Source organism: Perissodus microlepis, chromosome 15 (genome assembly GCF_051167445.1).
Source record: "Perissodus microlepis isolate ML-2025 ecotype Zambia chromosome 15, ASM5116744v1, whole genome shotgun sequence".
Lineage (NCBI taxonomy): Eukaryota > Metazoa > Chordata > Actinopteri > Cichliformes > Cichlidae > Perissodus > Perissodus microlepis.
This window is the reverse complement of record NC_140475.1, coordinates 8806216-8833029: the sequence shown is the minus strand read 5'-3', so window position 1 is coordinate 8833029 and position 26814 is coordinate 8806216. Positions and strand designations below refer to the sequence as shown.

General features: G+C 38.8%; 1 protein-coding gene across 1 annotated transcript; it reads left to right on the top strand.

Moving 5' to 3' along the window:
• Positions 1 to 254: 254 nt before the first annotated feature.
• On the top strand, positions 255 to 25618 carry snx17 (sorting nexin 17). The gene is made up of 15 exons (XM_084952260.1): positions 255 to 1079; positions 5028 to 5102; positions 6805 to 6922; positions 8486 to 8550; positions 10274 to 10384; positions 12950 to 13040; positions 15075 to 15162; positions 18283 to 18352; positions 18945 to 19037; positions 19293 to 19496; positions 22679 to 22807; positions 23158 to 23235; positions 23376 to 23450; positions 23535 to 23576; positions 23679 to 25618. Exons 1-15 carry the CDS (start codon positions 1020 to 1022, stop codon positions 23778 to 23780), a joined length of 1401 nt encoding a protein of 466 aa, XP_084808386.1. The 5' UTR covers positions 255 to 1019; the 3' UTR covers positions 23781 to 25618.
• The last annotated feature ends 1196 nt before the right edge of the window (positions 25619 to 26814 follow it).

Below are 26814 nucleotides of genomic sequence, written 5' to 3'. Positions count from 1 at the left end.
ATTTTTGACTAATGAATTTTGACTGCGCGTTCACTGTCAGTTCGGATTGGACCAACTAACGGATTGGATCAAATAACGTGCGGACTTTAAGTACAACTAATTCTAATACAAAAAATACCCTTTGTGTTATGTTTACAAAATATTGTGCCATAAAGTAAAATAACTGTATGTCTTGGGGGTGAATTTGTGTTATTTTAATTGCATAAACTGCAGTATACACCCGTGTGCCGACGATAAGATGGTTTGACCCAAAACCTTGATCTGCCAATACGTACGCTGAACACAGAGTGGCTGGACGGTGGGGTAGCCTCTGGTTTCTTATGCGATATTTGCCACATTTGCTCTATCTATGTACCTTGTCGCTGTTTAAACTTTTTTCAGCAAAGGTAGGACGTCGGGAAAGCAGAAAACATTCAAGTAAAACTGTCCGCTCACATATTTCGAAAGGTTTACCATACGGGCTGTGTGGCGCTCTTGGGCTTGCAAGAACCAACTGCACCTTTTATCCAGCAACTTCATCTGGTTACGCTAATGAACTGAATTGACTGCACAGCTTGAAACTGAGTTTTGGGGTTTTTTTGTTTTTTAACAAATAGGTGATTTTAAAGGTTTTCTTACAACTTGCCTAAAGTGAGTTAATAGGATATTGTAATGCTAACAGTGAAGGTGTAATTACACTTGCAACATGGCTGCTACTCGAACGGCAGAGGGAAAAGTTTAAGACTGACGTGGGAGAAGTTTAACGTCAGTGCGACTTGGTACGCGAGTTGTTGTCCACATAATAAAGTCGTAAGCAGTCGCCCCGTAGTCCGGCAACAGTATCCCCCCGGACTCTCAAACCAGTGGCTGAACCGAGAGAGAGACGCCTCCTCCTCCTCTTCGTCCTCCTCCTCCGTAGTCACCGACGTTAGTCACTGCAGTGGACTTTGTGGGGAAACTGTGGTGTCTTCCTCTCCATCGCAGACTGTGGTGGCGTTAAAGGACTTATCATCTGGGAGCTGCTTGTGTTTCGAGCTAAGATGCATTTTTCCATACCCGACACAGAGGTTCGTTCGGGAGAAAACGGTTCGACCTACGTGGTAAGCACGACGTTGTGTCTTTCTTTTTTTGTTGTTGTTGTTGTACCCGCTTTAACCACAGACTGTGTTAATGCTTGTTTCAGCTGCCCACATGTCGAGCTAATGTCAGTGCGGCACGGGTCCAGTGTTTACTGTGCACAAATTATTGGGAAGGCGGAACTGCTGGGTTATACATCAGCTATAAACATTACTGTGTAATCATGCCATTTATGCTTTGCATAGGTGAATAAAAACTCGATTTGTTGTATTAAAATTTGAGCAAATTGGGCAAAAATTATTTTAGCATGATTCTTTGAGACATCAACAGAAAAGTAATGTGGCTTTTATCGTGTTCAACACAGTTTCTGCCATTTTACCTTCATCTGGCGGAGAAAATTAGTTCTACAGTATAAACATATAGCATCATTATGCCATGTCTGAAGTTTAACACACTGTGATTTACCCTCAAAGCTTTATGCACAAACTTGCATGTGTCCCAGTCTCTTTATAGCCCCAAATCAGCCACAACAAAGTCTCTTTTGTTTTAAAGGTTTGAGCCAGCACCTAAATTCTTAGTGAGATTTGAGGTTTGCTTACCATGATGTTGCCATCTCCCGTGTTATTTAGAAAAAGAGAATACAGCCAGCATTGCTTTAACTTCATCCCTTAACTAGCAGTTATATATATCAGTCTAAACTATGGTAGTCTCCAAAGCACATTGGGAGCTGCAGCATAATCTTTATGTTTATTTTCTTCTTTCTGTTTCTTATTGTGTTTAATGTTGTTTGAAACATGAATTACCATTGTGCTTTGCTGTGTTCTGAAGGTAGCCTTTGTGAAGGTTGATCAAGGACAGCAGTAATAGCACCATTTTCTTTGCTATTTATGAAAAACCCAGTGACTGACAGTCAGGATACATTGTATTAATGTTTGCCAGATGTAGTGTTTATTTCTCAAAGTTTGCGTCAACTCAAAAGATTTCTTCCTTGTGTTGCTTGATTACTTAGACAGAGACGATAAATATGATCTATTGGTGATTGCAAGTTGCCAGAAAACTGCTTGGGTTCAAGTTGAGATGGATAATGATTTTAAAGATGTCATTATGAATTGTGCTTCCATTCCTGATCCATTTTCTTATTTGTTCCTAGCAGTAGGCCTTTGCAGGTTTATGGCATAAGTACAACAGTTTCATTACTTCTGAACACAGAGTAGAAAAAAGGTTTGCATCTGACTCAGATGTGCAAGAGCTCCACTGCCACGAGTGGGACGTCATTGTTTAGCAATGTGCGACTGTCAGAAAACCTTGCCAGCATTGATGAATGGAACTGGAAAGCTCAGAGCTCTGATGGATCAGATCATTTGGAACCTGTTCTCGGTTCCCAAGTTTGCTTCTCCTCAACAAATAATTAATAATTCAGGATTTTTATAGAAAACAGTGTCTTTAGTATTCATTAAAAGTGTTTTTGTGTCAGGTCCCTTTGTCCTGTGTGTGTGTGTGTGTGTGTATGTGTGTGTATGTGTGTGTGTGTGTGTACTTAAAAACACAAACACTGCATCATCTGATTTTAATGTAACATTACTCTGGCTGCTCTCAACACCTGTAAATGAGTATTTTCCATTTTGACTGTGTATTTGGAAGAAAGTCTTGGAATAGGTATAATAATATTTGAATAGGCACAGAATTAGGAAATAAACATAAAAAGCTTTGCAAGAGAATTAGTGGGCATGTTGAATAATTCAGAATTATTTCCCTCTTTACAGTGTTCTCCACGCGTTCCTCACTGATGTCGTTCTCTGACGTATCTCTACCTAGCCAAGCACGTTTTTAGCCTGTACTTCAGTGGGAAAAGCAAAGGCCTTTCACCTCTCAGCTGGGAGTCCTGTGACTGTCACTGTGACCTTCCCATAACCAGCTGAAAGGAAGGGACTTTGCTTGATTGTAACACTGAGAGATGGGTTGTGTACCTTGGAACCAGTAAGCCACAGAATTTGCCGCGTTTGCAAAGGGCTTTCTTAGAATTAAAAAGGCCTCTTTTTTATGGCAGTGTTCCTGGGTTGTTGTTTTTTTCCGCTATTACACTTCTGCCTTTATTTCAACCTCATTTTTTTAGTGTTTGTGGATATGAGAACAAGAGACTTTGGTGTTACATTAAGCGACGATAACTCATTTACTCCGGATGAGGAACAGGTTTAGACTTAGCTCTAAACTAGTTCATTATTCATCATTCATCATCAAAGTCTGTATTACTTTGGTTTTTGTTTTGTTTTTTGAAACCATGAAAGCTGTGCTCAACAGTGTAGCTGTGTCAGTTGGCTCCATGTACTGAGCCAGATGTATAAACTTAGAGACACAGAGAGGTTCCCTAAAATGTGCTAACAGTAGCAGGTATCTTGGAAATCCTCTCACAGATACTGGTTCACAAGATTAGATCACACATGGTTTTAGGGATTAAAGTGGGCAGTGATGAAAAAAAGTAAAAACACTGACAGTTTTGTTTCTAATAAGGGCGACTCATATTAAATCTGGTCTTTCTCAGGACTGAACATTCAGTGTTTTGATCTGATTACAGCAATGGGATCAGACAGCATCTCACTCCTTTAAGAAACTTTATTATGACACAAATTTTAGATTAGCAGCTGGATTATGAAATCAAAAGCTTTTAAACATGATGAGGAACTAGGATCAAAATGTAACACTATTTAATACATTTATAAGAGTTTGGGGTGCACAAATAAAGATGAGTGTGGGAATATGTAGGAAAACATATACAGCCTCTTGAACTGTCCCCAAGTTGAACTGCTTGTAGCCACCAAAAAAAACCTGTATAAACTGGTATTTTTTGTTGTTGTTGCACTTTTGCATTTTTAGAGCCAAGACATTCTGCATACTCATTCTTCCTTCCTGTCAGGATCCTGCCTACACAGACATATTTTTTTTTTTGTCCAAGCCTTCCTCTTTTGCAAGAACAACTTTTGGTGTGATATTCTTGTTTTTTCCCTTTGATTGTTTGTGCAGTTCAGCAAGAGCATGTACATGTGCAGTCAGAAGACTGTAAAATTCCTTTTGTGTGGACAGATGACCCGCCATGTTGACTGCAAGAATTAATTGAGATAGAAAGGGAAGAGGATTAAAGCACTACAGCAGTTTATGTCTTGATATCCAAATATGAAGTCTTCTCAGTGAGCTTGTTGTTCCCTTATCACTGTGCACAGCCTGCTTGAAGCTGATTGGGTTTTTTTTGGGGGGGGGTTTTAGCATATGAAGGAGGAAATAATAATTCTCAAATTATAAATAGTGGGTAAATAACACAATATTAATAAGATTATTCCATGTAGGTTGTTCTGTAATTGATGCATTACATTTTTATGTATATTTGGTTTACTATCGTACTTAATGACATGAAAAATTTCTTCCTTGCTTTCTGTGGCTGGCTCTCAACATGAAGGCAAGCAGATTTTTGGTCTGCTAGCTCCAAGTGGTTGTTTTGTGGAGGAGTTTTCAGTGACAGCTCCTGTCAAAACAAGCAAAGTGTCTCCAGAGAAGGAGTTAAAGATTCCACATGAAATACTTTCTCTCTATATTAAATGTCTGGATGAGGCAAGCGAAGCGGTTTGGATTGAAAACTGTGCAGCAGGTTCTGTTTTCCTCTTTGGATGGAAGTCGCTGGAATATGATTGAATCCAGTTCACACTTCATTCATTTGGTCTAAGAAAACAAAAGCCGAGGAAGCACACTGCAGTGGGATGATCAGATGAAATCAGTAGTGAAACTTGATGCTAAAGGTACAGGGTGGGAAATGCTGGTTCTTCCAACATCTTTCAGCAGTTGTGGTTTTATTTCCTCCATGCAAACACAATGCCTCTGAAGTCACCAAATCACTGTTGGGTGTGAATTTAAAGAAACAAATTCAGCACTCGCTTTATGCTTTTTTTTTTACATAGTCTTTGTCCTTATGTCTGTCCCCACAGGCCTACAACATCCATGTCAATGGTGTGCTGCACTGTCGGGTACGCTATAGCCAACTTCTTGGCCTCCATGAACAGGTAAGGTTTCAGCCATGTTAATATACCAACCACACTGTCAGTGTGCTTCAAAGCACGGTTTTATGTGTGGTGCTCTGACATAAATGCCATCACATCCACCCTTGGTGACCTTTTACTCGTATTTGTGTCATACGGTCGATACGCCAGCCTCCCGTCACTTTAAATCATGACTACGATGCCTTGAAGTCTTTGGCTTCCGCTTTTCCAAGAGTTCCAGCTATTGGCTGTAAATAGACAGTATTATGGGGGAGGTGGGTGGGGGTGTGTGACATGGAAAGAATGTTCTTGGCCTTTCTTACACTTTACCTGCTGGGAAAAGGAATTTAATCTGAAAAAGAAATGTGGTGGGAAAGTGTTGAGTTGTCTGTTCTTGAGAGTTGTTTTGTCTCTGCCTCAGCTGAGCTTTACACACAGCCAGACTGATATTTCAGAGCTGTTAATAGGCAATTAGTGTATTCAGTGTTTCACATGTATTTTTATTTCTTGTAAAGATGTGTTTTTAAGTGCTTTGTGCACTAAAATGTATACAACAGTATAAAACATGGCCCTAAAGGAGTGCCCAGTGCCCCTTTTGCTTATACACATTACAAACTAAGAGAGCTAGGGCCAAACTTTACAATCTCCATCCTCAACTCTGTGTTATCATCCTGACAGTTGCTGTTGCCTGGCAACAGGCAGTGGGAAAGACACACTCAAATCTTTAAGCATCAACCCCAAAGGGCTTCCTGTGGCATACTCATGACCCCAAAACACTCCACACTTGATTGTGGTGCACACACTCGTCTCAGTTATTGCTCAGAAAATTAGATTTTTTTAAGTGCTTCTCATGTGTTCTCTCCTGTAAGGATTTGCAACACGGCAGAAGCTGTGCTAGATTCAAATCCTGTTTAAAGAAAACAGTAAAAAACAGGACAAGCTCTGCCAAAAATGCTCCGCATGAGCTCACATGTATTTCAGATGTGACAGACTTTTATGAATCCGCAACCTGTGCTCGGTGTGTGTGGCTGTGAAAGCTTATTTGTATGTGTAACCAGTTGCTGCCTCTGGCATACTTAAAATACCACAGGGAAATATGCAGAGGTGAAAATCGCCTGTTTTCCTCTAGCACTCGCTGTGGTCTGCCTTCATCATAGCATACCTGCAGCAATATGCAGGTTAAAAATTAAACCACATAAAAGTGTTTGATTTTTAGATCAGACACCAAATGGTGTAAGACTTCAATGGTTCAAGCTACCAGTGCTCAGATGATAGAAAATGGAAAGAAATGAGTCAAGAAGCTGGAAGACAAAGTAAACTTGGAATGACTAGACATTCAGCGTTCCAGATGTGTCCGTGTGTGTGTGTGTGTGTGTGTGTCTGTGTTTGTTATGCACGGAAACTCCAGCAGCTAGCCGTTGAAACAGTGCTTAAAATAAACCTGTGATTCATCTCAAACAACCTCAATGTACCTCTTAGAAAAATTAATCCACAGCTCTTTAATTCAGAAGACTGCTGTTCTGTAGCAAAGTTATCATTTTTAATAGTTCAAACTTAAATCTCTTTTCAGTAATTATGGCTTTGTTAAAATAAGAATGTAGCTAGCAGACTGCGTGAACAAACTCTGTTTTCTCTTAAAACCAGAGAAATACTGGTGTAGCGAGGGTTTGTTTTTTCCAAGACTTTGTTCCCTCCGAGCTTCACAACTTGTGGTTTGCATCAACAGATAAAGAAAGAATATGGAAGCAATGTGGTGCCTGCCTTCCCCCCAAAGAAGATCTTCACACTGACCCCTGCTGAGGTCGAACAGAGGAGAGAACAGCTGGAGAAATACATGCAAGCTAGTAAGTTATTCATGCAGAATGGACTTTTCACAGATGGCTTGTATTGTATTTCACTTCATTCAGATGCAGAGTGGTTGTTTAAACCAGTGTTTAAATTAGATAGTGTTTTTTAAGTTGCACACATTCACCTCTTTAGTAGTGTGTGTATAACGAGTCTGTGTTTTTAAAACAGAATATTTGCAGGACCAACACGGTTTCCTTGAGAGCTTTCCCCACAGCAATCACAAGAACAAGTTTGCTTGGTGTCTGCAGGGAGTCCAAACATACACTGTTCTCTTCATGCCACATAAGTGTGAAAGAACTGTTAATCTGGGCATAGATAAGATAAGATAACCTTTATTAGTCCCACACGTGGGAAATTTGTTTTGTCACAGCAGGAAGTGGACAGTGCAAAAGTTATGAGGCAAAAATTAGGATACAATAAGAATAAATACAATAAATAATAGAGTGTCTGAGCAGGGACACTGATACAAAGCCTCAGTTGGGAGTGAAATGTTGACACACCTTATGAATAAAAATATCGAGACCCAGAATCTCAAACCTGAAAGTGTCAGTAATTTAAACAATTTTTTTATTGATTTGAATTTTTTAGTAAAGAGAGGTTTTTGTTTTTTGTTTTTTTTGGTTGTTTTTTTGGAGGAAAAATACCCGGCTTTTGTACCATGAAGAATAATTAAAATCTTGGCATGGTAAAACCAAGTGGAACACCTCGTGAGTTTTAAAAGCTTATTTAGCATCAGGTTAGTAAACCCATTCAGAGTATTTCAATTCGAGAGGTTTTCGGCATATTACACGTTGTGTAAACAGGTCAAAGGTGAACTATCCAAGTACACACATACACAAATAAGTGCAACTGGCAGCAACATGGAGGGTTGGTTTTAATCCTTTCAAGCACTGGAAGTTACAGCAGAACAAGGGATCATTGTTTGAGTGCATATTTGCTCATAGTCTGGGAGCATACGCATTCAGGGTGTTCTTGGCTACAAGTTCACTAGGTTACATCATGGCTTTTGACATAGTTATGGAAAATAAACTGATGCAAACACAATATGCACTGATGCAGATGGCTCCAAAATTTCCCTTTTTGTCAAATGGAGTTTGTGAAGTTAGTATACAGGATGACACACACATGTTCACACTTAGTCATATTGTATGTAATGTTAAATGCTCTGCTTTGCCACTGAAAACTGTGTCAGGAATAAATGAGAAGCCAAAGCAAAGGAGAGTTGTTCATTCGGCCTTTTATTTACTAAGTATGGTGTGTTGGAGCTGGCTAGTGGCAGTTAAGGTCATTGATCCTTTGCCAGAGGTCAGCCCTTCCTTCATAAAGTTTTTATGCGCTAAGCTAAATTGCCTTTACAAATAACTTGGAAGGTGTGACCTATTTCACAATAGCAAGCTCAAAAAGCAGAAAACTAAGAAATGGGAAGTGGCTCCACCTAAAAACATTGATGTTTATGAGTAACCCCCAAAATTGCATACCAACACCAGTTAGGCATTCATGTAGTTGTGTTACTTTCAATTATTGCTTTACTGTCCTTTGTTTTGTTTTGTTTTTTTCAGTCCGTCAGGATCCCTTGCTTGGAGCCAGCGAGTTGTTCAACAGTTTCTTAAGGAAGGCCCAACAGGTTGGTGGTTATTTTATATCTAACCTACATCAAGCTGTTGTCAGTCAATAGGTCTGAAAGGAGCAATGCACCTTATACTAAAATGCTGAGGCAGTGATTTCTGCTTCACTAGTAATTACTTTGACATTGCGGTGAAATGAGGTAGTGCTGTTCTTGCTGTTTGTCTATCGCAGCAGCACACATACACTTTCTTGGATTGTGTCATCTGTACTTGTAAGCTTCTGATTAGATGTGTCAGATCAAGACTGGCCTGCATGCTGAAACATGGAAAATGATAACATGAATCATGTAACAAGTCTTTTGTTAAATACAGCAACTTAGTTACTGTGTGTCTGTGTGTGTGTGTGTGTCTGTGCGAGAGACATCCAGCTCAAAACGTGCTTTTCCCATACCAAAAAAATCTAAGCAGGTTTTCAGTTTAAGCTGATTCTATGTCATTTCAAATGGATGGTGTATTCATAACTTATTCATAGCAGGTTGCATCATTTAGTCTGTGACTTGCATTACCTGAGGCTACAAATCCATTCAGATTCATCCATCTGCAGCCACATCGCACCCATTCTCCTGTTTTTGTTTTTTTTTTTCTTCCGCCCTCTTCTCCTCTCAGATTAGCACATTAGAGTCAGTGTTTATGTCACTTCTCTCACGTACTGTGAGGAAAGCAGGTCTGGAATAGGAGATGACTTGCCTCCCAGTGTAGGCTTTTCATCTGTGCCTTCTGTGCTCTCAGAGACCCCATGCTGTGGGAAAAGGGAAGATGATAGATGATTTAGCCAGGAAGACGAGAGAGAGAAGAAGCTGGAGTCATCCAGTTCAAGATTGCACCCTTAATATAAACGATGAGATTATTTAATCATCTTATCATACGTTTTTCTTTTCTTTTTTTTTAATGCACACTTGGTTTAATTAGTGTTAGAGGCCTTTTCTTACATAATGATATTGCTTTTACCTTTTTAAGTAAGCATTTTTGTTGAATGGTGCTTTTTTAAAATTATTTTGTAATGTCAAATTGTGGCTTTTTTTGCAAGTTTGTTATCCAAAACAAAAGACTGTATGTAGCACTATATCCAATAAACATTTCCCTGCTTTTGAATATCTTTATGGGGTTTTTCCTTTTGACTGTTGCTTGGACAAAACAAGGCAACACTTTAGTAAAGTTGTTGTAAATATTTTCATATTTTCCAAACAGTATGTAGATAGCAATCAATTACAAAGAAAATGAGTGTGATCAGTATTGTCCAGTCCCCCAAAAAGTTAGTGAATAATTAAAGGTGATTTTAATAATTAAAAATATTTAATTACTCGTTATTGTGGACTGTTCATTGCACACGTCCTATTCTTATATGCGTCACTAAATAATTCCCATATGTGAGCCATTGCCTTTGTTCCTTCTCCATTTGAGTTAAACCTTAACATACTTTGAACATCTTTTAAGCTTTTATGTCAAAATTGACAGTAAAGATAAAAGTGATCAGATTGAATGGATTAAATTTTGTTTGAAGTGCATTATAAATTTGTGTTTGAGAAAATGTTACAGTGGAGGGTCGTCCATTGTCATGGAAAGGGTTTTTTTTTGGGGGGGGGGGGGTTCCCCCTCTAACCAGACAGAGTTTTTCCATCTGTGTGGCTTGGTGTGATTTTTGTTGTTGACTGATGGGAATGAAAACATGTAGCTCACCCAGAAAGTTGAATTCAATCCTTTTGTTTCCTGTTGTTTCCACAGGAGACTCAGCAGATCCCCACAGAAGAGGTTGCAATAGACATCTGCCTCTGTAATGGCCAGAAGGTCACAGTCAACATTCTCACATCATATAAGACGGAAGATGTGCTTGATGTAAGTGCTGGACGTTTAAAGCGAGAGTAAACGTGTTTTTACTGTCTCGCACAGTACGGTGCTTTTTAAGTGCCATGTTTGTTGTAATCTTGCTTAGACAGAAAAATATTTACATGAAAAAACTATAAGTGAATACTGCTGTCAGCTCCATATCTTGATATAGTTAAAAGAAACTAAAGTCTTAAACTTTTATCTGTTTGGTTTCAACTTTTGTATTAGTTCTGTGTGTTTGGTTGGAGAGCACATGGACAAAATTCAGCCCCGAGGGCTGGAATTGGATGAACTAGATAAGTCTGCGCTGCTATTTTACTCAATTCCAATGCAGTGTGTTTGATCAGTGACCCATGCAGTAGCGTATATACCAGGACACTACCAGAATGTAGCGTATTTTAAATATTTATATAGGCATCTAGGCAAGTTATAAATATTTTCATTGTAACCTGTGGCCATGTTTTAGTTCAGTTATTTAAAATGTGGACCATTGCTTATTTCATTTAAATCGGTATGGCCATCTCTGACCTAGAGGCATTTGAGCTTCATAACAGATCTGATAGACACCAGGGATTTGCCTCAGGCAAGCAATATTGCTTTACAATCTCCTGTGATCTCTGAGGCACTACATACCATAAGTCAAATTAAGCCATTTTTATTTGTATAGCACCTCCTCAGTACAGCAATATTTCACGAAGCACTTTATGAAGTCTGGCCTACTTCAATCAAAACTAAGGAAAACTTGGAACACGACCAAGACAGATGGAAAGAAAACAAATCTAAGCACACTCTAAAGACACTTGATGGCATGATGAAAATACCCAACAGGCCTATTTAAGCTTTCAGGCCATAATCCCAAAAGAGCAATTACAATGTGCCAGTGAAACAAATATACAGTGTTATTATCAAACAGCTTTATTATATGTGACTTGTTTTGTTGTTGTTGTTTAATTATTTTTTTTAATAATCTGTGCGAGACATGGTGATGTCCAAACCATTCAGTATATGCACTTCACCTGTACTCTTTATTCACCATAAACACACACTAAAGTACACACTCTAACTCATCCCAGTAAACATGGTGATGCCTCAGTGGCGTGCACTTTGTCGATCTTGGCTGTAAATCAAACTTGTTCGAGTCTCTTATGAAAGTTTAACCACAGTTAACCTCTGATCAGAACAGCAGCTGTCAGAGCACACAGTTGGTGTATATTTTAGTCAGGGTTTCTGCCTCAATGTAGTATTGCTTAATTATTTTACTAACTAAAATGCTAGATTTTTTGATTTTGGTTTGTTTGTTTGTTTGTTTTGTCTCAGCAGTTCAAAAACTCTACCAGTGGTTTGCATTTGGCTTTGTTTACCATTAAATTATGAGAATTACAACTTCAAAACCAGAAATGTGTAAAATGTAAATAAAAAAAATCTCATAAACCCACATTTTATTCACACAAGAGCACAGAAAACAAATCTGATTTTTAAACTGGGGCATATTGTTTCTTAGCAGACGGGCAATTCAAATATTGCCCGTCTGCTAAGAACCACATCTACAAATTGCAGAACAATGTTAGAATAATGTTCCTTACTTTGTGAAGACTTTCAATATCTCATCATCTACAGTATATAATATCAAAAGATTTTAAGAATCTGGAGAAATTTCTTTGCTGTCTCTGGGCCAAAGCTCAATTAAAATAGACTGAATCCAAGTGGGAAACTGTTCTGTGGTCAGATGAAAAAAAAAAAAAATTAAAGTTCTTTTTTTGGAAAACACAGATGTTCTGGGTTAAAGATGAGACACCGTCTGGCTTGTTATCAAGGGTTAGTTGAAAAGCATTCATCTTTGATGGCGTGGAGGTGAATCAGTGCCTTTGGAATTGGCAGCTCTCAAATTGGGAAAAGCACCATTAATGCTGAAAGGTATAAACGGGTTATAGAACAACATATGCTCCCATCCAGGTGTCCTTTTCAAGGAAGCTCTTGTATTTCAGTAAATATGTCAGCAATACTAAACTGCTTTGTGGAGTTCAGCAAAAATTCCATCACACCTGATGCCAAAAACATTAAAGGTCAAACTGTGGAATGTGAGCAGTTTTATCTATTTTATAGATCTTTTATTGAGTCAGTTTAATCTTCTTTCCTTGGTGTCATGATACGGTAACCTGTCTTTGAAGAACAGGAACAAACTGATGCAGTCAAACTAGTCAAGAGAAGCTGATTGGCAAATTGCAGTTTAACCTAGTTAAACTATTTATATCAAACAGTTGCAGAAGATGACCATTAAGCAATCAGCAAACAATGACTCCCACCCCTTAGTAATTTCAGGTTTGCAGTCTCAAAGCATTACAGAAATGGCTTTGTCCCAGCTGCTATTAATCATCCGAATAAGCTATAGCAAATTGCCAACATAAGTGTACTATTTATTTATTTTTAATGGAAATCTATTTTTTTTCTATTGTTTTTAGCTCTTTGGTTTTTTAGTGTAGTAATCTGCTCATTTTTTTTAACCTTCTGAAAAATAAAGCTCTGATGAAACGATTGATTGAATGTCGCTGAAATTAAATGTTATTGTTTCTGCAGGCTGTTGCGACAAAGCTTGACCTCCCAGATGACCTTGTTGGTTACTTCAGTCTTTTCCTGGTTCGTGAAGGTGTGGATGGAAGTTTATCATGTAAGTTCAAAATCATAAAAACAGAGCCATAAAAGCAACTTGAACTTGTGCAGGATCCTCCCGTTTCTGTTATTGTTGGAAAGTTTTCTTTTGCGTGCTACATAAGCTGCAGAAATGTTCCCTGATAAGAATTGTAAAGTAAAGTAAATTGTAGCAAAAATCCATTTGAGCTGAAAGTGTAGTTTGCCAGCAAATGTTTTAAGGATTATCTCTCCAGCTAACAAGATCCATAAAAAAGAGCCATCATTTATTACTGCTGATTATTTATGTTCTAGCTGGAATTCATTTCTCAGTAACCAAAAGAGACGATTCTCAGAAGACACAAATCACACAGAAATAAATGAAAGTAGGATTTTGGTGTAAACACTTAAACTTTCATTAAGAATTGCTAGAGAGTAGATTCCTGTGGAACCGCAGGAAATTTTATTCTGGCAACAAGAATACGGCTGAGTGTGTTTGTCTCTCTGTTCTGAGAAATACTTCAGTTTAGTTGAGGAAAAAAGAAAAGGTGTGTATCGCCTCTAGAGGGTTTATCTTGAATCCAAATTCTGCTGTATTTCTAAGTCTCTAACTAGAATGTATAATTAATTTTTTGGGGGGTGTTCTGACTCCCAGTGAGAGTCAGCTGTTTGCTGGCTGGTGCATGCAAAACATTTTGTAGTGCTGGAGTGTGAGTGCGCACAACATCCTCTTTGCAGTGTTCTCGGCTGAAATGCATGTTGTGGTTTACCAACAGTTCCAGAGTGGTACCACATTTACAGGCGTCTGATTAGTAAAGTTATTGTTTTTCCAGACTGCAAGAGGAGTGTTGACTTCCAGCACATTATAAATGTGTTTTTTAAAAACAGTACGCTGTAAATGGAAATACACAATGATACTGTTTCAAGTCAGGGCAAAATATTTTTTTTGCCCATGTACATTTTGTGAAGACTTTGTAGCTGTTAGCATGTGGTTTGTCCATTGTCTTTTTGTTGTCAATGTTACTTACAGGACCCCCTCAAAAGACCAAATGGCCACATCTCATGTGGCTCTGTTTCACTTGACGCACATCGTTGCAAAGTATTAGCATTCACATTCATATATACCCCAGTGACAGAGGCCCTTTTAGGTCAAACCTCTCCACAGTCTGAGATTCTCATGGTTTCCACCTGCCACATGCTCGCCTCACAGACCATTGATACCAGGCTGGAAGTGAACCCAGATGAACTCAGAGAGGTCTGTAGATTTTGCAGACGTGTTGTTCATCATTTAAATCTGAGGCTGAGTGATATGAAAAAGAAGAGGCATGTGCTAAATATGGCTAACTACGCAGCAGGTCATTGATCAAGCAGAACTGATGGTGGGATGATTGACATAACAGGATAATGAGAAAAATTCAGGCAGTAATTTCCCTGAGGTCGGTGTGTTAGTCAGGATATAATGTAAAATATTACGGACATGTTGAGAAGAGCCAGGATGTGGTTTGAATTAGTGCTGCTCTCATTTGCTTTTTGTGGCATTTTTAGCTTTCCGGAGATGATTCATTTTGCTTAAAAATGTCCCATTACATGTTAAGTATTGAGTTTGTTTCTCTTTATGCCAGATAATTTTCAACATCAAAGTAACCACTTTGTGTTTCTGTTTTCAGTACACAGCCCCTCTGCCCATAAAAAAGACAGAATACACTTTTGTAAACCTAATGGTAAACTAAAGGGCTCTTTAGTCATCTGATTTGTGTGTATTTGTGTGTGTGCACTGAGCACATTTATTGATGGGTGAAAACAAAGTAGCAGCAGCAACGACCTTCAGTCTGCTTCACTCTCCTTAGGGAACTGACTGCAATAAAACAGCTGCAGATTCTGGGTGCATGTACACAAGAGCCCTTTTAAAAAAGTATTGTCACACACACACACACACACACACACACATTTTGCCACAAGTTTTATCCTGCTGGGGCCTGCACAGATGGTGTCTTCCCCGTTGTAGACATTGTTATCCATGTCTTTGGTACCTGAGCTACATTTATGACAAATTCTGCTTTTTTTCCTCTTTCAGTTGTGCGGAAGTTGCAAGAATTTGAGCTGCCCTATGTATCCATTACCAGCTCGCGGAGCTCAGAATTTCACATAGTCTTACGGAAAAGGTATGTACCTCCTCTTGTTCACATTATGAGTATGAATCTGATCACATCTTGTTTTCTTTATCTGTGGTAAAGCTCTTGGTGTAGACATGTCAAAAGAGAAGGTTAAAGATGGGCTGCTAGAAAAGTTACCTTTTTTGTTGTCAGGGAGAATGATGATCATGACCTGACAGTAAGTGCGTTTGGGCCAGAAAATGTAATGAAATGACAATGAATTCTACATCTACTTAAATTTCACCACTTTGCAGTTTGTCTGTGCAGTAGGTATTCCTTACAGCTACAGCGTCTACAACAATCAGTTGCACTGATCCAACAAGTTAATCTTTGAACCAGAACTAAACCAAAACATTAAAGGACAAAATAACTGCAAACAAATTTATATTATATTTTATCTTGCTATAGATTTCTTTCCATTCTTTTACCCATGGTGCAGAATGCCTGTTGCAATTTCTAACATCTTCGTTACCAATTAACAGGATAACCAGAGTTCTGATAAATCATTTACTCTGAGATTTAAACTTGTTCTCAGGGTTCATCGATCACCAGCTTTCACTTTTTTATTTACACAAAACTTAGCCTGAAAATAAACAAATAGATTCAAACATTTTATATAATTGAACTTCTCACCTCACGAAAGTCGCATTTCCAACAGACTGTTGTGCTGCATCAGTGTTTTGTTTTGGGGTTTTTTTGGGTTTATAATTTATTTGACTGGGTCAGGGTTCAATAAACATCAGAGGAAACTAAATGTCAGCACAAGAAATGCATCAACAGTGTTTTTTGCTGCAGACATCTGTATTACTTTTCAATTAACAGAAAAACCCACTGAGTCTGAGCTGTTGGTGTGGAGAACAGTGCACCAGGAATTGCATGTGTCACAAAAACGGGGGAAAAAAGTGATCGAATTAGTCTTAATGTTGTTCTATTTGAGAGAAACAGCTAAATAAACGAGAAGATACTAACTGCTCATTCAGTTTCAAGCCTACAGTCCAGTCCGCTGATTTGTCCTCTTTTTGTCAAGATAACTTTTATCTGCTTCCTCCTTTTTCTTTTCCTTCATTATTCTGCCTCCTGTGGACTCTGGAGGTACACAGGATGTTTACTTTCTTTCTGCCTTAAGGAAAGTCTCAGTCCTGCTGACCTAGTTTCGCTGTGGAGTGTAGAAGAGTGAGGGGAAGAATAAACGTAGAACTAACAAGTGGCGGTGGAGAAAAAACAGACTCCCAGTGTATGAGATCCAGACGAAGAGGGAGAATGTAGGGAGGAAAACCACTGAAAACCTAAAATGTGTGATGCAGTTCTCTATTGCCAAGCTTTATTCAAAGCATCCACAAAATGAAAACAGGATTATGAAAAACAGTCAAGGTTAGTGAGCGGTACAATATAGTTTATATACTAGTAAGATTGTAGCTTTATGGTATTTTCAGTCTTTGTATGCGGTAAAGAAGATCCAGGAGGTGGTTTGAACCAGTCCAACAAGCAAAACTATTTCTCTCAACAGGGTCTTTAAGTGCACTTTCCATTACATCTGATGAGACAAAATAAAAGGACTCTGAACCAAACACAGTGCTCTGATTCCACCACCCATACTCTCTTGCTCCCTTTCACCGCCCTACATTTTACTGGTCGTTTTTGAATTGCGGATGTGGCCAAGTAGCTTAACATTTCCTCAAACAACTGCTCTATTCAACTGCTCCTAATAGCACCCCAGCCAAGCGCCTACATGTTAAATTTCACACCTTTGCGCTAAACTGTTGGGAAACATGAGCACAAGGAGGATTTTATTTAAGAACAAACGAAAATACAAAATGTAACTGGGGCAGGAAAAATGCCTCAGTTGTGGTGTAAAGAAAGTGTTTGCTTAAGACATTTCACAACCAGCAGTGAGGAAGTGATACATCTAAATTGTATACTGTTGTTCTGGGTGTTTTTTAAAACATAGACCCAGATCTGATTCGTCTGTCTCAGTCAGATAGAATTTTTTGAATTTCTTTTTCAACATCATGTTCTGATTCTCAAGCTGGCCTCGGGCTCCCACACATCTCTTTGCACAAACGTACAAGCAGTACTTCTAATATTGCCACAGTGCTGTGTGGAAATTATACCATTTCACTCACATCCTTTCAAACTCAGCTGCAAATAATTCTCAAGGTGAATGTTTGCATGCCTTACTCACTGACTGAGCTCATTTCATGGATGGAGTTTGACTGTACACCAGACAGTTTTTGAGAGACGTCTCCATTGCCTTGTATTGATAAATACATAGTCCATAGAAATAGGTTTGTTAATGGGTTAATGCATTGTATTGCATTGCATTGCTTGCTCCATGGTACAAAGTCCATGTGATGTGAATAGGGCTTATAGTAGACAGTGAATTGATGGCTAGCAGTCTTTTGTTCTCTGTCCTGCTCCTTGCACGTTTAGTTTATGGTATCAGTCTGATCTGAAACAAATAGTAGCATTATCAGTATTAAGAATGCAGCTGACTCCTTTCTGCTGCATGTACATGCATGTTAGAAAAGACCAACTATTTAAAAGCAGATATTTTGGCAGTTGACTGGTCTGGAGCATTCAGGTGTGTTAACACAATGCCCTAATCTTCCCAGGAGTGTACATCCCAGCAAAATTCACCCTGAGGTCAGATTGTTCATGGTCAGAAAAACTGCAAAAAAAACCCCCAAAAACCAAGAGCTACATCTCAGACTCTCTACACCAAAGTATTCTAGAGTGTGGGGCCATCTGTCTGACAGCTAAAGCTCGGCTGAAATTGGCGAACGCAACAAGACAAAAATCCCAAGCACAGCAGTACATTTACAACAAAATCAAGATGTTGCAATGGCCCAGTCAAAGTCCAGAACTGAAGCTTATTGGATTGCTGTTGCAGGAGGCTAATAGCGGTGAATAAACTATTGAACTGAAGCAGTGTTGTTAGGAAGAGTAGGCCAAAATTCCTTCACAATGATGCCAGAGTCATACATGATTACTTCAGGTTATTGCTGCCAAAGCTTTTCACATGACTGCAGTTACCCCCCTTAGCTCTCTTCAAATCACTCAAAGTTGACAATCAGGCTGTGTTAATTCTGCTTTATTTGACACTGTCTTATTTTTTTTTTGTCTCTTCAGCTACTGGGACATGGCATATGATAGTGATGTAATGGAAAACAGAGTTGGCCTGAATTTGCTTTATGCCCAGGTAAGAGGCTTCATCACTTAGGTAAACCAGACACCGTTTTAAATTAAACTCCCGCTGAGATGTGCACCCAAGCAGAAAATTTAAATTAGACTTGATTGTATTTGTTTCCAGATTGCATCTGTTGTATTTTATTGAGCTTGCTTGGTGCCAGCCTCTCACCAAGAAAACTGAATCAGCAGCTGCTTCATCTTTTGGTTACCAAATGATTTTGTTCATCCCCTGGGAACATCCATTATCGAAATATTGGTGTCAGCTTGTTTTAACATTGCAACACCTTGAATCCTCTCTGCGTCCCTCTTTTAGAAGAGATGTCCTTCCTATTATAGTAACTTCCCTCTGCTGTAATAACAATTGTCTGGTTTTATTAAGCATTTTCGGGGCGGCAAGTTTGATAAGAATCTGTAACCTCTGAGCGTTGCCTCTGCGAAGCAGTATAGTGCCAACGAGCTTGTGCTTTTGTGTATATTTTGTTGAGCTGCACTGTTAACATGGCGTTTTTAGTGTTGTTTCTCCTAGCAAAGGAAACTCATTGACCTGAATTATTGTATTTATCTGTGTAGAAAAATAAACTTCCTGTTTGTTGCTTCACCAGACAGTATCTGACATTGAGCGAGGCTGGATACTCGTCAACAAAGACCAGCACAGGCAGCTCAAATCGTTGCAGGAGAAAGGCTCTAAGAAAGAAGTAAGCAAGGGTGCCTCTTTTTGATGTTTCTGCCATTTGAATTGTCAGAAATGTCCTTGTGCTAGGACAAATCTGTAGACCACAGAGAATACTCCCTCTAGTGAATTCCATGTTATGCAGTTAACCTAGTTTGCCCCATAATATGAATTTTTAAACACATCCCAGGAGAGAATTTCAGAATTTTCTGTAATTTTCTTAGGTAAGCCTAAGAAAAATGACGTCTAAAAATTGTTTGGTTGTTTTTTTTCCCCTCAGTTCATCCATCTAGGCCAGACCCTCAAATATTATGGCTATATTAAGTTTGACCCTTGTGTCACTGACTTCCCCGAGAAGGGCTGCCAAGTCATCGTCAGCGCCGGAAACAATGAGCTCAACTTCCATGTCAAGCTGCCCAATGAACAGATGAAAGAGGGGAGCTTCAAAGTTACTCGCATGAGGTGCTGGCGAATCACATCTTCTGTAAGTGGAAGCGTGAATGCATGAGAGTTTAAGTGTACCTTTATTTTATCAAGATGAAGGCCCTCCTGTTTCTAAAGTGACCTATTGGCATTGCACCAGAAACAAACCATAGTTAGTTTTTTAGCATTAACAGCTAGCTAAAAATGCTTACCTCCACACCATCCATCGTCATCAGTCCAATTACCCAAACACACAGCCCACACAAGGATAGTGCTGAATTGATCTTTTGTATCGATTAACACCTAAAACAGTATTTGAACTGCAAATTGTCTATTGGAAAAAGCAGATTCATGCATTGAGGGGAAGTACTTCCACACCTCTGTAAACAGTTACATGTGTAGAAAAAAGTGTAAATGTCAAGTTTTATTTCTCGCGCTTTTCTTTAATACGCTGAATTCAAAGTAAAACACCAGATAGTACATGCACGCTTCAGTTTTATCTCAGTAGGGTTTTTTGTATAATTTCAAGCCAGTTTTTGCTTTTAGTCTTTTTACCCTCAGACATGATGCAGTCTCTTCAGGCAATCACAGCAACCACTTATTGCTGTCTCAGCCTGGTCTTCTGCTTGTTTTTCATGCCTTTGAATTAATGCTGCCACTTCCTTCAGTAAGTAATAAAGTAATATCAGTGTGTCATGTCCACTGGCTGCTATGGTATTAAGGTGGAGTACTTCTGGTCATGAGCTGTTCCTCCTCCATGCTTCCTCTTTCAGTCAGTGAATGAAACTATTTTTATCATTAGTCTGTTGAACTTTGTTAAAGCATACCACTTGTACAGCCTCTTCTTTACCTTTTATATTAACAGAAAACTCAAAATCAGTCTAAATGTCAACTCTGCATCATCTGAGCCATCTGAGTTCCTTGTAAATGTTGTGATGGTGAAATCATTTACTAGCTGAGTGTTTTTGCTTCTTGGCTACTTTGTCTTTTAAAGCGCTGTATCTCACACACAGTTGTTTGTACTTGGAAATTTAATGCATTTTATCCATTATCTTATTCTGAAGTGTGCTGAAGTGCAGAAAAACCTCAAAAAAGCTATCAGACAGTACTAACAGCTCCACTAACACTGAATTAAACACATTGAAAGTGGGGGGGGGGGGTGTTTGGGCGGAGAGTCTAATGAAAGCGTAATGGTGCTACATCACACACCAAAGATTTACGAGTTAATCCATGAAGGTTCTGTTTCAACTGTGACCTTAAATCAATTGATCAGCATGAGATGGTGCCAGAGTCCCTCGAGCATATGACTGGAATTGATTGATCAGGCAAACATATTGCTGGTCCAATGCCCAGCATTTAATGAGTGTTATCTGTTGCATTGATGGCTGGGAAGGAACAAAAACCATCTCTTGTTGTCATTTCCTCAAATGTTACAGATGGAAGACTGAGTCACTCTCAACTGGGCGTCTGTCTCGGCAAAAAAACAAAAACATTTGGTTTGTGTGGGCAGCTACAGATTCCAGTTTAGGTTTAAGGTATCGATTTTGGAGCAGGAGGTTCCTTCTTGGTCAGCACTCTCTCAGTCTGTGACACTGTACATTCAGTTTTAACTCATTAAAGGACCTTCATTGTAGGACATTGTAGGACCTTCAGCACCACATATTGAAAGATTTAAGTGAGTGCATGTATATTTAAGCCTATATCTAAACTTTTAACCCTCTGTGGATTAGAGAGGTTATTAAAGCTGTATCCTGCATAATCATTCCACCATGGAAAAAGAACAGTTAAAGGAAATCATTTAAAGTACCAATTATCATGGTATTCATCCACATGATGAATGGATTTAAACTTCTAAACATAAGTTAGTTGTAGTTGTGGTAGATATTTGCAGACAGTGGAGTTAAGATAACAAAGACTGGGAATGTTGGAAAGCCTCATGTTTGTGATTGCACCAGCGCTCGGCTATTTTTGTGCACAGATTAGATTGATGGTCTTATACCATCTTTTCTTTGCTGCATCACAAATAGTAAACGATATTTAGTTTCAGCTATACAGATTTTGTTCTTTCTGTGCATTTTTCAAAATACATTTGATCCCCTTTTAAAAAGTTACAATTTCAAATGGGCTAAATTTAACTCATTAATTGGATTTTTTTTTTTTTTTACCTTATTTGAAACTTCAGCTCTTAAGCCATCTAGAAAACGGCTTGTTTTGGGAATGTAAAGCATCTCATTAACCAGTATTGTGCATGAAACAGCTGAAATATGCATTTTTTGTGTTTGCACCCAATCGTAGCAGAACAGTCTATTTTACTACTGAGAAAAGCATTACTTGAGGCTCTACCCGCACAATTTCTGCTGCCATTTGAAAGATGGAACATTTAAATATGTCATTTGAATGGAGATGGGCAAAAAAGTTCACTTTTGTGCTGCGTTTGTGTTTGAGCATTACAGTCATTATGTGTATCAAAGAAGCTTTTACAATTCTCTAAAAGTTAATGATGTGGACACGTGGCATCACATCTAAAATTGCAATGCATCCTAGCTTGTGTGTTACAGACTGAGCCCCCACACTGCCAGGCAGGGTGATTAATTCCTGAGCTCATTCTCAGAGGTCAGAGTCATTTAATGAGTCCTTTCCTTAGCAGCCAAATATTCAAAACATCTCATTTGTTGTAGCTCTGCAAGACCCCCCCCATCCGTCGTAGCCAAATTACATTCGGAAGAACCCACAATAGACACTTAGCATGTGCATGTGTTTGTGTATCTGTGTCAGACCGTTGTTTGTCTTGCATTTCCACTACAGCTACATTCTGACCCAGAGAGGAAATGGTTTGTGACGCAGTGAAGGGCAGACACTGCTTAAACGAGGAATGAGGGCTTATTTCTAGGGAGCGTAACACACCCATCACAAATATTTCTTTCATGTTATCTTTTAGCCTGCCTGTCATTTGTGATGCAGGAGTTCAAGAATAGCAGCTTAAGGAGAAGACATGCAGGGTAGAAAATGAGATTTAGCTGCTTACATGGACCTCCAGCGACGGAGCTTATCGGCTTAATATTGAAAGTTTGATGCTGGTTGAAAAAATGTTGAAATCGGTTTCTTTGTCATTCTCAAATGTAAACACAGTACAACAAATTGAAAGTGGAAGAAGGAAAAGGGCCACAACAGAATAAGCAAATCAGAAGTGGTCGATGATAACAGAAGGTGACTTTTTTTTGTCTTTGTTTTTTGTCACTGCAGCAAGTTCCAATTGCCAACGGTACAACCAATCCCTGCAGCTCGGGTCAATTTGAAATCAAACTCGAGCTCTCCTTTGAGTACCTGATGAGCAAGGACCGCCTCCAGTGGGTCACCATCACCAGCGACCAGGTAGGAGGATGATGGATAGTTTCACTTTTATATAGATAAACTAGATCTTTTTTTTTCATTAAAGATAATTTTTCCCTTTGTATATTTAGATTTTTTTTAGTTTCTTAAGGTACTGTACATAATCCTCTTTAGTGCTCATTGGATTACCTCAAAAATGCTGCGGCTCAAGGCTGAAAACAGCCGTGTTGTTTTGTTTTTTCATAGTTTAGCTGAGATTTTAAGGAGGTGTAACTGTAAGTTGCTTGCAGCTCATTATGTGGTCAGCCATTTTTAGTGCGTTTTGTTCTTTTTCAAACTATACAGGCTTGCTGCTTTATGTCTGACTGGTTTCTGTGTGGATGTGATTGCAGGCTATCATGATGAGTATCTGCCTCCAGTCTATGGTGGATGAATTAATGGTAAAGAAGTCCGGTGGCAGCATAAAAAAGGTTTGTGTTGACTGCATTTAACAACATTATGCCATCATTTTGTTTTCCATACATATCACAGTGTTTGTAAATGTATAAGTCGTTCATTTATAGCTTTGACATTTATTCTATTTCTTTTGACGTCTTCTGTCACATTTCAGATGCTGAGGAAACGACACAATGGCTCCATCCACCGGTCTGACAGTCAGCAAGCTGTGAAATCTTCCCCTCTACTGGTGAGAAACGGGATAGCATGCCAAGTTTTTTATTCTCAGCTGTAGCTTTTTTTTCTTGACTTTTTTTTTTCTTCCATGCTGCAGGACTCCCCTGATTCAAACCGTGAACAAATTGTCAAACTCTCAGTGAGTACCTTCTTTGTCGTTTTTACTGACTAGCTAATAAATATTCCAATAAATTAGCATCAGCTAAGCATTAATTATACTTATATTGATTATTCCATATAGACCAAGCTGACCTCGGTGTCTCTCAGAGGGGTCAGCGCCTCCAACTTGGCAAACAACATCAGCAACTATGCTTTCGAGGGAATCGGGGACGATGACCTGTAACCCACAATTCCCCTTCCTCCCCTACTCATTCCACTGTTAACGACAAAGATTACAAGCTGAGCTGAGCCGAGCCGAGTGGTCCATGCAGGCGTCCGATTCTGCAATATTGTAGCTACTTTCCGGAGAATTTGCTGCCTTAAGCTCTCATTTAATCTTTGACGGTGACCTTTCATGATTTAGACTCTGAAGGGTAATCTTGATTTGCATTTTAGTTACAATCATCATATCATCCAGCTCTCTTATTGAACTTATCACGTCATTAACGTATGTTATTCGAAGATCCTGGATTCTTCCCTGACTGGCTGCGTGTCCGTTTCCAACCAGAGAGCCAACTGTTTGGTTAGACCCGGCACTAGTGAAGATACAGCAGAACTGGACGCAATTGTTCTGGAAGTGACCAGGCATATTTCTGAGAATGTTCTCTTTAACTCAAAATGTAGAATATTTAGAGCAACTGCTTAGCTGCGTGACGATCAATGTTCGGCTTTGCTATATACCAAAATGCTTCCTCTGATGTCAGTGGTCCTCTTGTGCGTCATGCTACATGTGTGCCAAGTTAACAGAGATCATCAGCAGGGGTTCATTTTATATTAGACATTAGAGTCACTTGTATTCAGATGTAGTTCGAGGCCTTAACTTGCTTTTTTTTTTTTAATATATAGTTTCTGGGGTCACCTTCTCACATGGGTTGAAACTAAAGAGATGTTAACTAGAATCTTGCAGAATTTAATGGATGGTTGATTTGGTTGAGCTGCTTGCACTTGCTGAACCCATCGTTTTTGCACAGTATAACCGGTGGAGATGAATGTTTGAGCATGAATTTATAAACGTGCGTAGACTCTTACCCTGGGGGGCTCAGTAAATCCATCAGATTTTTTTTTAACAATTTTTTTAAAGGTTTCTCATAAATGCCAAATTATAGTTTACTAAAGCATTTTGCACAAAATAAACATTTTTAAAAAGTCACTTTTTATATTATGTACATGCAATTAAGTATTCTGAACATTTACTAATATCTTTATCATCTAGCTTATTGTAATCAGATCTAATGTAATCTAAGCTGTATGGAATAAAGTTTAAATGGACCAACATTTATCATGTTTACATAATGTTTTAGTTCAAATGGAAATTGTTTACAAATTTTTGCATCTGATTTTGATTTGTGTTGTTCTTTTTTGGGGGAAGCGATGGCGTCGCGGGGCTTCAGTTCATTGTAATTTGTTCGTAAGTTGTTCCAGTCATCTCAGAGGATTTGGTAAAAGGTGCTTTGATGAAGCGGCTAATGTGATCATAATTGCTGGAGTGAACAAAATTTTAAAGAGTGAACATATCCCACTTTTATAAGGTGTGTTATTCCATTATTATTAATTTTAATTTTTTTATTTTTTTGCTGTCAACTTGACTTATTTCATGCCAGCAGATTTTAAAGACGCTAACTGTAAATCAGTGCCAACCTATCAACAGCTTTACTGTCACTTTTAGCCAGAACTGCAAAGAAAAATGTTCTCAGTATAATTGTCTTGTTCTTTCACTGGTGTGATTCTTCTGTTCGGTTGCTTTCACTGTAGGGAGACACGGTCGCAGCGATTCATTTATATTTTCTCTGTTCCTGTCGATATGAAGTACACAAAGCTGCAAGGTCCTTGATGTTAGTGTATGTGTAGGTGCCAAATTTTTCTAATGTGCCGTTTTGTGTTTTTTTCCTTTAGCATTGCTTTTATGAACGTTGTACCGTCTTGATACATTCCACTAATTTTCACGTTGATTTTTAGTGGTATGTTCAGTGACAGCTGTCGGTTCATTTGGTCATGATGCTTAAAATAAACTCTGAACTTCAACGATTATGTGTGGGGTTTTTTATTTATTATGTAGCAGTCATCTTTTACCACTACTCCTATTTATTTTGCAGCAGCAGTGTTTGTACTCTGCCACGTTATATGCTAAGAGTAGCACAGATAAGTGTCAAGATACCAGGGGGTGCAGTGTTTATAGACTTTAACTGTAGACATAAACTCACCAAGCACTTCATCAGCTACAAGTGTTCAACTACTTATTTACGCAAAAATGCTATCAGCCAATCAAATGGCAGCAAGGAAATGTGATTTAAATGACTTTGAAAATGGCATGGTTGCTGTTGCCAGACGGGCTGATGTACTGGAATTTTCCAACACAACCATCTGTGGCATTTACTGAGAATGCGCAAAGAGAAAATATCCACCGAGCAATGTTTCTTTGGGGGAAAATGCCTTGTTGATATCAGACATCAGAGGAGAATGACCAGACTGCTTCGAGCTGATAGGAATGCAACAGTAACTCGAATAACCACTAATTACAACCAGCATATGCAGAAGAGCATCTTTGATCGGACATGATGAACTTTGATGTAGATGGGCTCCAGCAGCAGAAGACCACACAGGGAGCCACTACTGTCAGTGAAAAATAGAAAACTGAGCAACAATTCACACTGACTCACCAAAATTGGACAACAGAAGATCGTCTGGTGTGAGGAATCTCAACTTCTGCTGCAACATTCAGATGATAGGGTCAGAACCACATAAAAGCATGGATCTATCCTGCCTTGTATCAGTGGTTTATGCTGCTGCTGGTGGTGTAATGGTATCGGGGATATTTTCTTGGCACAGTTTGGAGCCCCTAGCAACAGCTCGCCATTGTTTAAATACCTATCTAAGTATTGTTGCTGACCATGTCCATCTCTTATAACCATATTTCACCTTTGATCAGATGGAGATTAGATGATTAGTTTATCTATATTTCTTCCCAACCAGTATATTATATCCAGTAATGGTCTGTTGATAGGATTTTATAAATACATTTGTTTCTAAACACAGTCAAACCAATATAAACCTGTTGGTTTATCTTATCCTTCTGTGGAAATAAACTCTGGATCATCGGGATGTGTTTACTGGTTACTAATCAGTGAACATATACAACATTCTCAAACCAGATTATGTTTGGTTATTTTGTCCCTTTGTCTTTAGGAATGTAGATGCCCGTGTGTGAAAAGGTCACAAAG

Coding starts and splice junctions, on each gene's coding strand:
- snx17 (XM_084952260.1), top strand. CDS start 1,020: ATGCATTTTTCCATACCCGACACAGAGGTTCGTTCGGGAGAAAACGGT. Junction 1,080..5,027: donor AAAACGGTTCGACCTACGTG/GTAAGCACGACG, acceptor CTGTCCCCACAG/GCCTACAACATCCATGTCAA. Junction 8,551..10,273: donor TCTTAAGGAAGGCCCAACAG/GTTGGTGGTTAT, acceptor TTGTTTCCACAG/GAGACTCAGCAGATCCCCAC.